Source organism: Vicugna pacos, chromosome 4, assembly GCF_048564905.1.
Source record: "Vicugna pacos chromosome 4, VicPac4, whole genome shotgun sequence".
In the NCBI taxonomy this organism is placed as follows: Eukaryota; Metazoa; Chordata; class Mammalia; order Artiodactyla; family Camelidae; genus Vicugna; species Vicugna pacos.
In genome coordinates this window covers 25,408,651-25,422,001 of record NC_132990.1, presented here as the reverse complement: position 1 = coordinate 25,422,001, position 13,351 = coordinate 25,408,651, and the positions used below count along the sequence as shown (strand labels likewise).

Below are 13,351 nucleotides of genomic sequence, written 5' to 3'. Positions count from 1 at the left end.
TAGATTAACATGGCCAAATGCTAAAACAGCACATACACCAAACTGACGCAATGACAAAGTGTATGAGAACAGCCAGTCCCAGGCAGATACCCCTGTTTAAAAGCTTCTGGAAAAACTTACATCAGATGCAAAGATCAGCATTAGCACCTCTCCCGGAGAGCAGCTAGAAGCCTGAAGGCTGCAAATCATGTTTAAGAGGCCGCCAATATCCTCTTAGAAACGAGCTCAGAAGAGCCTCAGATTCTAAGGGTTAGAGGCCAACCCTTAATCTCTCTTATTGTTCTCCTCACTCCAAAAGCTGATCCTAAATCAACTTTTCAGATGGAGATAATATCATTCAACAGAAAGATTGCTATCCTAAAACTGAATAGCTTCATTAGCTAAAGTCAACACACACATTAGAGGGTCATACGATAGTAAAACCCCAGAGGACAGAAACCATTAACATACCATAAACCCTCAAGAAGTCAGAATTTGTGATATACAGCAAGGGGGTGGTGCTAAAGTTCATGTTTATTTAGCAAATCCTTATTTCATAAACAACGAAGCTCAATTGTGTAAATAAGATTACAATGTGGATATATTAGAACACTTAGGAGACTAACTTCTCGAACATTTCAGAGACACCTACTTACAGATGGGCTAGAAAATACATGTTTGCTGAATAAATCAGCTAATGAATGAGTATGGATAATTAATGTACTAATTACAAATCAGTAATGTTTGTTGTAACAGATAACTTAAAAACCTCTAAGAGGTGACAGTATGAATTAAGGAAGAATGAATGATGTATGTTAAATTTACCTCATTTCTGAACTGTTACAGGAAGGCATTTTTAAATCTCTGTTTTATATTTCAAGTTCATATTTCTCAAAATACCAAATGGGGCTTTTAAAGTTCTCATGTGGCTCTCCCTCTATAGAACCTGGCATAATGTTACCCAGAATGAGGAACTAATTATATTTTCTGGCAGATGACTCTACTGTCCTTCTCTTAAGAATGATGAAAATATATCATAAAACTTTGTAAAATACAAATTTAAACAAATAATTTTATAATGTCTCATTACTGTAGCAGCATAGCCTCTGTGCCAAAGAGTAGTGTGGGGGAAACACACACACACACACACACACACACAGAAACACGTGTGTGCAGACACGTGCATCTTCAAATACCCCCTTCTTTACATGATGCCATCAAGCGTTAGTAAGTCAGGCACATTCTTTTCCAAATCAGAAATAAACACAAAAGTTCAAATACCGAAGGCTTCTGCACCACACATACTGATTGGGGAAAACACATTCAGACTCATCGCCTTGGTCAGTGAGGTAGACCATCCGAATCCTCTTGCCCAGCCAATAGGAACCCTGCAGCTACAGGGACCCGGGATACCAGTCTGTGGCCTCCCATGTGGCCCCCCAGTCAACAGACCCACGACCGAAGTCTCTGGGGCACACATTTACCCACTGCAGAATTATGTCAGAAAGGATAAGTTCCTTAAGGTCTTCAGTGTTCCCTTACAGAGCTCTCTGAGACACATGCTGTTGGCACCAGCCACTTTGGAAATCTGAGCCTGTTGAGAAACTCTAGTTCAAAAGACACAGTCACCTACCACTTTGGAGATGACTTCACTGAACACCATGCTAAAAGCCCCACCTACACATACCCTCAGTAACTCATTCTGGTTTGCTCTGTTTGCATCATCACAATCCTTGTTCACGACCTCTGAACTTGCCCCAAGGGAAAAAACCACAACTCAGACAGGGACCAGAGTGCCCCTACGTCACCGGAGTAACATCACTTCACACTGTGACACTCTCTCTCCAAATGTCAGGTGAAAACACACCCTTCAGGGGCACACAAACAAGCTGAATCAGAGAAGAGAGCATTTTGGCATCATCAGTAAGAAGAGAAATGCATGTGACATACATCTGCATACACAGTGATAAACAAAGGAGTGGATCAAGGAAACGTCCCCCGCGTTGCCTGGTGAGTTAGCTGGCCAGGTGAACTGACCCAAGAAAATTCTCATCGAGCCTGCCAAGAGTGGTGTCTCAGGTGAGGTGGCCAGTTAAAACAATTGGATATTGTTTTGGATAACAATGCTTTCTATCTATATCCAACTGCAATCTGCAAAGTTAATTTCTGCATCGCTCCACACTCTGCATGTTAGTGTGTATATCCTGTACATCTCCATGCCCCCAGCAAAATGCGAGCAAAATGAAAAAGCACTTATCTACAGGAAACTTATGTGGGTTATCATAACAACACTGAGTACATTTAATTAATCACACTTCCTTTGATATAAATGACCATCTATGGTCACAGAGAGAACAGTGAATTAAATGAATACCAGTAACAGCGATTAGAGCAAACTCCAAATTATTTTTGTACTACAAAAAGTTCTGGTGATTTAAAAATGCAAATATTTTAGGAAATCAGACCGAATCTATTCACTTACGATTTCATCAAAAGGTCGGAGATTTTAACACTCAAATTCTCCTAATACACAGTTCTCTTTATACTGTATTTCAGGTTCAAAATAGAAAATACTTTAAATCATACTGTATAATGAGATAAATAATAGTTTACTTACTTCTGGAGACCCTCACAAGTTCTGATACATTGAAGACTCCAGATTTTACAAAACTATCCTCAAGGTATCCTGAAAATAAACATCAAGAGGAAAAAGATTAACATAAGCAGGAAGCAAATAAATGATTAAACCCTAGAATTTGTTCAAGTGTTTTAAACCAAAGGTTAGAACAAAAATCAAGTATGCTTACATCAAAGACATGCAAAAGTAAAACTCGTATGAATGCAAACTGGGTCTGTTTAAACAGAAGTTTAAAGTTTAGATGCTAAATAATCTCTTTGGAAAAAAAAAAAGTTTTTAACTTTCAAAATGTCCCGGGCAATGGGTATGGTTTTATCTGCCACGGCCCACGCACAGGGAAGGAAGGTTCAGGGGCCCTGAGCTCGGTAGCACCTGGTAGACTAAAGTTCACCCATTAAAAAAAAAAAAAAAAAGAAAGGAGAAGGAAAACCACAACCACAATTAGCACCTTGTTGGAAATACTTCAAAGATCTCTTGAAACCACTGTTCTTTCACAAATCCTTCCCTGATTAAAGAAAAGTGAGTTGCTGTTACCAGCACTCCCACCCCTGTTCCCGTCATGAACCACACAAAAGCAGAACTTGTACACCCAGCAAACACTTCGCACAGGCCTGTTTCTGTGCACCTTTAATATACCTTGCATGGCTTCACTGCTTTCTCGCCCTTGCTGCCACTGGGGCTCCCTTCATTTCAAGAACATTTTTTTTTCTAGCAAATGGAGGTGAATCCAGACCTCTAGGAATGCCTCCTGACCCTTCTGTGACATCTAGGTACAGGGTCCGCGGTGGCGGTGGCCCACAAGTTGGGATCTGAGTAAGGCAGACATGTTTGGTAACTGGTCTGGCAAAGTGCAGGACCAGAGATGGAGACTCACAAACACCTGTCACATCCCCAGGTTCTCATCCGTGAGAAGGAGGTGCGGTGAGGGGGCAGGGGGAGAGAACACCTTAGGGAGGAGGGGTATGGCCACTCTCTGCTGCCCCAGGGAGACAATAAAAGTGTGAAAATCCTCAGGATTAAAGTACTTCCAGGAAAAAATGCTCTAAATTCCAAGAACTGGCAATCTGATTGGATATTACATAAAGTTTTAGGCCTGATCAAGGGATGAGATTCAGTGCAGGGATGTGAACCATGGGTGGTTTAGCAGCATGGCACACTCAAGTCAAAGAACCGGGGTTTGACTGTATGCTACAGTTTGCCAGTGTGAAATTCTGGAATAACTAATTATAATAATTAATAATCATAATTAATAATGATAATAATCTTGGGACATTAGACTCTTTGTGCCTCAGAGTTCTCATTTATAAATTAGAGATAATGAAATTACCTACCTTACAGAGCTGTTACGAATAATAAGTGAGATAAAAATAAAGCCCAGAGTAGGTACCAATTAAATGTTACCAATAAGTTAGGAATGGCCTGTGAAGCCAGCAATCACCCATATACTGAATTGTGCACAGTGGGATCCAGTCTCAAGCTATTCATAAATCTTTCTTTTAAAGTTTTATCAGAATGAAAGTCACTACACCACTTTTAACCAGACATAGGAAAAGACAGAAAATCATTAAATTAGCATAATATGCTTCATTATTATGAATGGAGGAGCTGTGTGTGTGTGAACACTGTTTTCTATCCATCCATCCACCTTCTTTAGAAACAGAAGGAAAGAATGAGAAGAAATTATGAAATCTTAGTGGGTGATAAAACTCAGGTCTCATATGAAGTCATTACTCTGAAAAAGATATATAAGATATATATTTTAAGAGAATAATAACAAAATGTCCCCATCTGATGCACCTCTATTTTAAGAAACGCCTACATCTTGAGCAATTATTTTTTTTCAGCAGGTTGCATTCATTTCAGCGATTACTGAGAAACTTCCAGGTAGCTAGCACTGTACAAAGTGCTAAAAGCCATTGAGACAAAAAAGGACACTGACTCCCTTTGTGTAGTTGGAGAAAAAGATACTTTTAATTCTCTGAACCGCAGTAGGTTATCATTGTATATAAAGATTTCAGTTGCTTTTGTTTTAAAGTGTAATAAATTATACTTTATTTTATATATGGCAAATACATTAAATACGGAGACCTTATGTACAGCTTGTGTACTTAACCAATCAGACAAGATTCCCTGCCCTTACCCAAGTGAACTCTGTAAAGGTCTGCCCTCTTCTTTCTCATGCAGCTGCCTCTGGGCAGTAGGGCCCTCTCTCCACCTGCTTGACTTTCCATCCTTCAATTTCCAGCTCAACCACCATCCGCTCCACAATCCGCTCCTCTACCCTCCTCTCCTGACCCCTGAGCCAGCCATAAATAATCTCTTCCTTCTGTATTCACACAGCACCTAGTTTGTGCTTACACCACTTTGCACATTCAAGCTTCCCAAGATGACTGTTTTCAAGCCTGCGTTTCATCTTATTTGGGGGAGTGACTGAGTTTTGCTCATCTCTACAGTGCCCTTAACAACTAACTCGGTGAGCCCACGTACACAGTAATGACTAAAAGCTGGCAGAACAGAATTTTAAAATTCATCTTTTGGAAACATGGTTACAAATGAACCTTAATCATTTTATAACAATGTGACATAGATAGCTCGAGATTGAAAGATAACTACACTGACCCTTGTTACTTCCTGGAGCTCATTTGCCGAGGAGTTTATTTAGGCTTTTGGGTAGAATGGGAAAGTGTAATGATTCCAGTCAGATTTTATCTCTGGCTCTGTTGTGTAGTAACTTTAGGCATTTAGTACAAAATAACTAGCAAGGAACTAGAAGTGTTTAAAGAGGTAAAAAATATCTCTAAATTGATGAATGAGTGAATAGTTAACATTTACATATATCTATATAAATTACATCACGTATAATACACAATAACATTTCATGTACAGATATTGTTGGAAGTTCGTTTCCATATTACTCTAATGAGCAGTCAGGACCCCATCTGCTTCCCAGTCATGCCCATTAAGACGCAGTGGTGTCAGTCCTGTTAGGAGTGGAACATAAGAGTCACCTGAAGCTAACGCTCCCAGCAGGAAGAGAGTGGACAAATACAATGACCATCTCACAGAGAAGGGAAGGCAGTTCGGAAGATGGCAGGGTGTTTCTCCACTCCCTACCTCCAATTCCCCAAGTTCTAAGGAACCTGGATCTACAAGGAAAACTGAGTTATTTTACTAAAACTATGAAAGTCATTGGAAATAGGTCAGAACTGCTTTCACACCCACTAAACAAAACGCAGCACCAAAGGTACCGCCAGGCTCCGCTCCAGCACGGAGCAGTGAGACTTGAGTAAAACGGCAAGCAGTCATGCCGACTGACAATGACCTCCTGGGAGTGGAGGTGGGTGGAAATCGGGCAACGTGGCAGCCTGGGAGAAGCACCAGAAGCAGATGCAGCCACCTTGACGCATCTTTGCACAGCCTTTACAATGCACGGTCATTACAACCAAGACGAGGCAGGCTCAAGAGAAGAAACATGGGTGACACGGTGCTCGGAGAGCTAACAGCGCTTTTCACAAGCACGCAAGAGATAGTACTTAAAGGCTCTGGCAAAATAACTGAAGAGGATCATGCAGGGGGCCAGGAGCCCTGCTATACAGTATAGAGGGTAAACTCAGCAAAATGCAGGTTCTTGCTGTTAGCACACCTCATCTGTAACCTCCAGGTGGCCAAGGGCTTCCAAAAGCATGGGTTTTCACATGTTACATAGACCGCTTGATACAAAGGCCAGAGATCTTAAAGCAATTTGGAGACATTCATACAGTAAATTCCCTTCCTCTTCCAAAGGAAATATGAGCATCTCTGAGACAGAGCAGCTGCTTAATGGTTACAGAGCACTATTACACAACAGCTTAAGCCAGGAAGCAAAGAACAACTTAGCATTTATGTGATGCTGTATTTACACTACATGTATGCTTTTTAAAAAATAAAATTGAGTAGGAAATAAAGACCTCTGCTAACTGAAAATTCTCAAAGGGAGTATCAAATTACATTATTTTACTTTTTTATTTTTCGCTAACAAAAGCAACAATAAATCACTACTCAGAAGTTAATATAGTGTTTAACCTCCTTTACAAACAATAACAGAGGCACACAATGGCATATCTAACTGTTAATATCTCAAATTATAATCAGCACCATTTGAATGTTAAACAACATTTACACAGAAAATCCAAAGACTGATAACGCTCATTTTTATGGTCTACTGTGTTCTATTTTTGAAATTAAAAAAAAGCCACAGAAAGCAGTTATTAAATTCATGAAGGCTGCTTCAAGTATTTGAAGGACTGTTAGTGTAGATGGTGGATTAGACTTATTCTGCATAGTTCTAGGAACTGTTTTTTTGGCTCCGTAAACAGATTCATCATCCAATAAGAAAAGTCCTAGAAAGGAATGTGAAATCTTGCAAAGGTACTGATAACCCACACATGCCAAGCTACTGCCCTAAGAGCTCTGAAAGCATTAATTCACATAATGCTCACAATTGTGTCTGCAGGCATAGGAGGTTTCCCCGTGGGTGAAAAGACCCCCAGTAGACTTAAGAATTCTCACTTTCGGTAGGAAACTGGATAAGAGCACCTCAGAAGCCCAGTGCAACCCTCAGAGTCCGCTTTCGCACACGGCTGTTTCCCCGCACCGCTCGTTTGGAGAAAGAAGAAAACACCCGGTCTCTCCCAGGCACGTTCCAGCTCTTTGGTCCCAATTTTCATTTCCCACATCTGAGTGTAAAAGTTGCCTAAGTCCTTTTGTTTATGGATGCAAAAGGGGAGAAGATAAGATTATTCCATACTAGCTCTTTGTCAATCTTCATATAACTTCAGCTACCAAAACTTAGCCCACTGCTGATTTTCTGGTAGCAGTGTTACAAGCCAGGGCTCTGTCTTCAGTTCCTCAGCTGATCTGACCTGTCCACTGCAAAAATAGTGATTCTATGCACAGGAAGTGAACCTCAGCTGGTAGCTATGGCTAACTAATTTAGTACTAATTTAGTACTAGTTTAGTACTAATTTAGAAGTAAGTTTGTTCTTCAATGTGAAATGTAAATCTCTGATGGTGATTTAAATAATTTGGCAGAGAAGTCAGAACTTTTCTGACTTTAACACACTCTGACAGCACTCTATCAATATAGTATTTATGTGTTTTAGTATTTCCTTTCAGTCCATTAAACTTGTTCCTACATATATATATATCATACTTGTGAATATGAATCTCTATAAAACTGATATCAAATTTAAATAAATTTGATCTTCTTTTTTCTAATTAACAAGGTATATTCCCCTTTGGATTAAACAATTTTTCAAAAGCATGACTTTCATGCATGTACCGTATTATACCACATGGCTGTATCATACTTTATTTGACCATTCTCCTATTGTTTGGCATTTTAGGTTATTTCCCATTTTTAAAAATATTATAAACAGCACTGTCATTAACATCCTCACACACAAATCTCTGTCAGCAATTCTTATGATTTCCTTAGGCTGGAGTTCCCAGAAGTGGAATTACTGGGTCAAAGGACATAAACTCTTTTAGAGCTCTTGGTAAAAACTGTCAAGCTGCTTTCCATAAAGGATTTTGCCAATTTATACTCCCTCCGGCAGACCACGAGCGTGTCTGTGTCACCACTCTGCTGCCAGAATCACATGTTAGTCATATTAATAGGATTTGTTTTTAATTGTGGCAAGTTGAGAGAGAAGAGATATCATTACACTAACGTCGTAATTTTCATTTACTTAACTAAAATAAGGTTGGATTTTTTTTCAGATACATATGCATTATTACTTTGAAGAGAACATTTAAATATATGTAAAACAGAAATAGTGCTAGCAGGAATATTTTATTCCTGATATTAATGAGGTTATTTCCAGAGTTAATGATAATTTTGACTATTAATTGATGCTTGATTTTTTTTCTCTTTTGACATATTCACTTTTTCCTAGTTTTCTCAGAGTTTTGTTTTGTTTTGTTTTAAGGTTTTCTGGTCAGAATGGTTGCTGAATATTACTAAATGCTTTTTTGGCACTGTAGAGATTATCCTTTTTTTTTTTTTTTCCTTACAGCATTGATTGGTGTTACATATTACTGAAATCTTAGATTAAATTATCTTTTTTGGTCCACGGACGGTATCTCTTTTAATTTACTGCTGTATTGGTTTACTAACAGTTTCTTCCAAACTCTGTATATGTAGTTGGAATACTTCTGTGGGAATTTTTGTATTTTATTTGCCAAGTTTTCATACCAGGGGTATATATGCATGCTTCATTAAATGGTCCAGATGAGTCATTTTTTATGAAAAAAATATGAAAAGTTGAAAGTTTGGAAAAACACACTAGTAAAATCATCTTCCCAGAATCTGGTTCAGAGAAGATTCTTAGACAACTATGAGTCTTTCACAAAATTTACTCCTGTTTTCTGGTCTTGAGATAATTTTATTATATATTTTTCAAGAAAATCAACTCTTTCAGATTTTAAATTTCTTAGCACAGATACTTCACGGTTTAGAAAGTGGGCTATGTTTATTTTTACAGTATAATAAAGTTATACTGAAATTATAGTAAAATTAAAGTTTATAATATTATATTAAAATATACTATAATTAACATAATTACATTAAATTATGTTAAACCATACTTAAAAAGTCAGCTCTGCCACTTACTATGTAAACTCAAGGCAAGTTAAGCAGCTTTCCCATGCCTCTTATTTCTCCTCTCTAGAACACAGATGATAATCCTAGCACCTATGAGTCAGTATGAAAGCTATATATTATTTTCAAATAATAATAAGAGACAGACTTCATTTTAGGAGCAAGGAAAGAAAAGGTAGAACTCTCAAATTAACAGAAAACAAAATACAATGAATAGGAACTTAATCATAACAGACAAAGTAAGGACATATGAGGTAAAAATAAGTAATATAAAGTAAAATAGGAGGAATAAAATCAAGTATATTCGTCATTACAACCAATGTAAGTGGACTAAATTGTCCCATAAAGAAAGCACGAGTTCGACTCAAGCAAATAAAATCCAGCTCTTCTTAAGCAACATACTTGAGATAAAATGATAAAAAGAACAAAAAGTTGAAAATAAAGTGGTAGGCAGAGAAGTTGGGAAAATTCAAACAAAAAGAAAGCATAATCAACTAGCAATGTTTAAGATGGAATTTAAGAAGAATTACAATAACCACGTAAAACAACATTATGAATGAATAAAGTACACAATTAATGAAGAAGATAAATAATAAATCTCACGTGTACCAAACAATATTGTAGAGAAATGCATAAAACAAAAATTATTAAAATTAAAATTTAAAAATCGATAAAAATACAATTACAGTGAAATTTTTGAATACATCTCTTTTAGAATTAAACATGATTATTAGACAAAGGCTTATTTTATACCAAATACAAACTTCACTTTGTTAGTATATCCACGAAACTTTATAAAAATCGATTATGTCCTTGACCAAAAAGAAAACATTAACAAATTCTTAAAGTAGAGAATTTTTCAGCTCATTCTGTCTCATCTTTTGCTAATAAAAGTAAAAGTTAAAAAACAAAAAAGGGACCAAGTTTCTGAACTACCTGAATATTAAGAAGATAAGCCATGAATCATACAGAAAATCAACAGAAAAATTATAAAAACTATCTAGAAAACAATGAAAAGAAAAACCATTATTTACCATGAGATAAGAGAAAGAACAGCAAAGCAATCCAAGAAAAATTAAAAAGAGAATTAAAGATAAAAGCTGAAGTTAATCATATGGAAAGAAGAGAAATATTTAAAACAATAAAAGAAAAGATGATTCTCTGAAATGACAAGCAAAACAGGAAAATCATTTGCAAGCCTTATTAAGGAAAAAACGAAAAAGCAGAAATACACAAGTACAAGAAGAGAAGGGAGACATAACCATAGAAACCAAATGCATTAAAAGAATTATGAGAGATTAACACATGCAACTTATTGACCACATCTTTGAAAACTTAACTGGGCAATTACTTACTAAAATAAAAGTAACCAAAACTGAGCAAAGTGGAACCTGAACAGGCCAATTACCTAATGCAGTGGTCCCCCAAATTTGCTGATCATTGGAACCACCTGGGGTTCTTGAAAAACAATTTATGCTTAGCTTCCGTCCCCAGCTATTCTGATTTCATGGGTATGGATATAACCTAGACATGAGGATGTTCTAAAAGTTTTCCAGGCCATTCCAATATGCAGGAAAGTTTGGGAACCACTATACTAGCCTCCTTCTATTCCCAGAACCAACAGCATTGGCATAACCTGGAAGTTTGTCAGAAATGCCAAAGCTCAGGCTCCCCCTAGACCTCTGAAATCAGAACCTGCAGCTTAACAAGTTCTGCGGATGACTCATAGGCACCTTAAAGTTTGAAAATGACGAAACAGCATAAAAAGGTATTTTAAAAACCACCTTTAAAAATGGCACCAGGGTAGTTGGGTGCACAGCTGGATTTTATCTACCCTTTATTCAGCCTTCAGATTCCAGCCATTTACACTCTCCCAGGCAACAGAAAATGATGACAAGTTATCTTTTGAAGAAGCCTCTCTCATAAGCCTTTATTAGGCCAGCAAAACTTAACAAGTAAACTTGCAATGACCCTTATCAAAACAAAGCAAGCAAACAACCAACCAAAGATCAAGCACACATTTAGATGCCACTTCAAAAACACTAAATAAAATTGCATATATTCACATATTCAAACTGAATATAACAATGTTATCAAAAGAATAATACACCATTATCATTAGGGTTTATTCCACCAATGAGTGTGCAGTTCCTTACCAGAAAATCTATCAATATGATAGAGAGAAAACAATAACAAAAAAATGGAAACAAACAAAAAAACCCAACACATGATCATATAATTGAGGCTGAAAATGGACTTGACACCAAGAAGAGAAACAGGCTTCCCTAACAACAAATCTAAGCAGAAATAAAGATAAAAGCAAACAATAAAGACTCTTCAGGAAAACCCCAAACAAATTATCCTAAAGGAAGAAAATGTCTGCCATCTCTAGTTACCTAACCTCCTCAAGCCTCCTCCCCTTCTCAGTCATTAAAAATATAACCTGTAAATAAATCAGTCACAAAAAGGCAAATAGTGCATGATTTCACTTTGAGGAGGCATCTAGAATAGCCAGACTCAAAGGGAAAAGGGAGAACGGTGGTTGCCAGGGGCTGGGCAGGGTGGAATAGGGAGTTGTTATTTAATGGGAAGTTCTGCAAAATGAAAAAGTTCCAGAGATTGTGCAACAACGTGAATAAAATTAACACTACTGAACTACACACTTCAAATGATTAAGACGGTAAATTTCACATTACATATATTTTACCACGATGAAAAAAAAAAAACCATGATCTGGAATTTGGGACCTAGATAATTGTTACTAAATTCATGTTTCCATATATATGTATATATTCAAGAGCTACTTTGTACACTGGAATTTGTATCTATTATCTTATTCACAGTAATTACTTTGGCAGAACTTTCTAAGTGATCACTATTTTCATTATTAGCCTGTATCTATACCTTTACTTATAACTACCAGTATGTATCTGAGGACTTTCCTATTCCTAAATTTCATTTTGGGGCATCACTCTGTCAGTTGGAACAGGTTTTTAAATAAATTTTTTTTTTACAGAGATAATGAGAAACTCTTATTTTCTGAAACCACAGATAATAAAAAATATATTTCTATTGCCTTTGACTAGAGATAAAACTCCTTGAACACTTCTAAAAAATGCAGGTAACTGTTTTTCCTCCAGGATGATTACAAGATTTCCCCTTTTCACCCATTAAATATAAAAATTGCAACAAGACATATTTAGATACTGTTACTATTGACTGGGTATTTTAGCCCTTTTTACTGGCATATTTAGATCATTTTTAGTTCATAAAGTTTTCTTCACTTGCCCTTGATTCTATTTCTCCCCTAATGTTCTGACTTCTCACCAAGGATACCTAAATTAATACTTAATTTTCTGTTCTCCCATCATAAATCTTTTTCTCACCATTTTAACCTCTCTGCTCTTTTCTTCTGCTTTTAGAGCAAATATCTCAAGTTTACCCTCTAGATCAGTGATCATTCCCACAATACCAGTTCTGTCTCATTCTCTCTATCCAGATTTTTGACTGTATGAAAGCAGTCTTAGTTTCCTTGCTAGTTTTCCTTAACTCACATGAAACTCTGTCCACTGAAGCTATTCTTTGATCTGTTCATTTTTCATGGAAGGCCCTTTTCCTAAGTAAACAAACTGTTTTCTCTGAAATTTTCTTCTAGTTCTTCATTTTCAAAGATATGTTCCTCTGGATCTTAATGATGGTCCCTTTCCCTAGTTCTTAAGTATTTTCTCACCAACGGCAAAGTTGCTTGCTTTCTTTTTACTTATAGGGTAGCCTGTGTAAATGCAGGGTTTGACCTCAAAAAGTTTTTTTTTTTTTTTTTTTTTAGTTTGAAATTGAGGGCTCTGGAATTGACTTAATTGGGTCTGAATTCTTCTCTTATTTACTAGCTAGATAACTTTGATTAAATTACTTAACATAAATAAAAAATAATACTAACCATAAAAATGATGATAATAGTATAATAGTGGCTATCATTTATTGAGTGTTATATGCCAGGCCCTGTGCTAAGCACTTTAAACTCTACCTCAGTTCAATTCCCAGCCTTGTTCCTTTTTAAATAATGATTCTGAATAAACACTCAAATTCTCTAATCC

At 36.7% G+C, this 13,351-nt stretch overlaps 1 protein-coding gene across 6 annotated transcripts in view; it reads right to left on the bottom strand.

Annotated features, from left to right (window-relative positions):
* NFIB (nuclear factor I B) overlaps nt 1–13,351 on the bottom strand; it is a 229,239-nt gene that overhangs the window by 68,266 nt on the left and 147,622 nt on the right. For all 6 annotated transcript variants that reach the window (XM_072959422.1, XM_072959419.1, XM_072959420.1 and 3 more), the window contains exon 4: nt 2,597–2,665. In XM_072959422.1, coding sequence (XP_072815523.1) covers nt 2,597–2,665 — 69 coding nt within the window. The remainder of the gene's footprint in view (nt 1–2,596; nt 2,666–13,351) is intronic.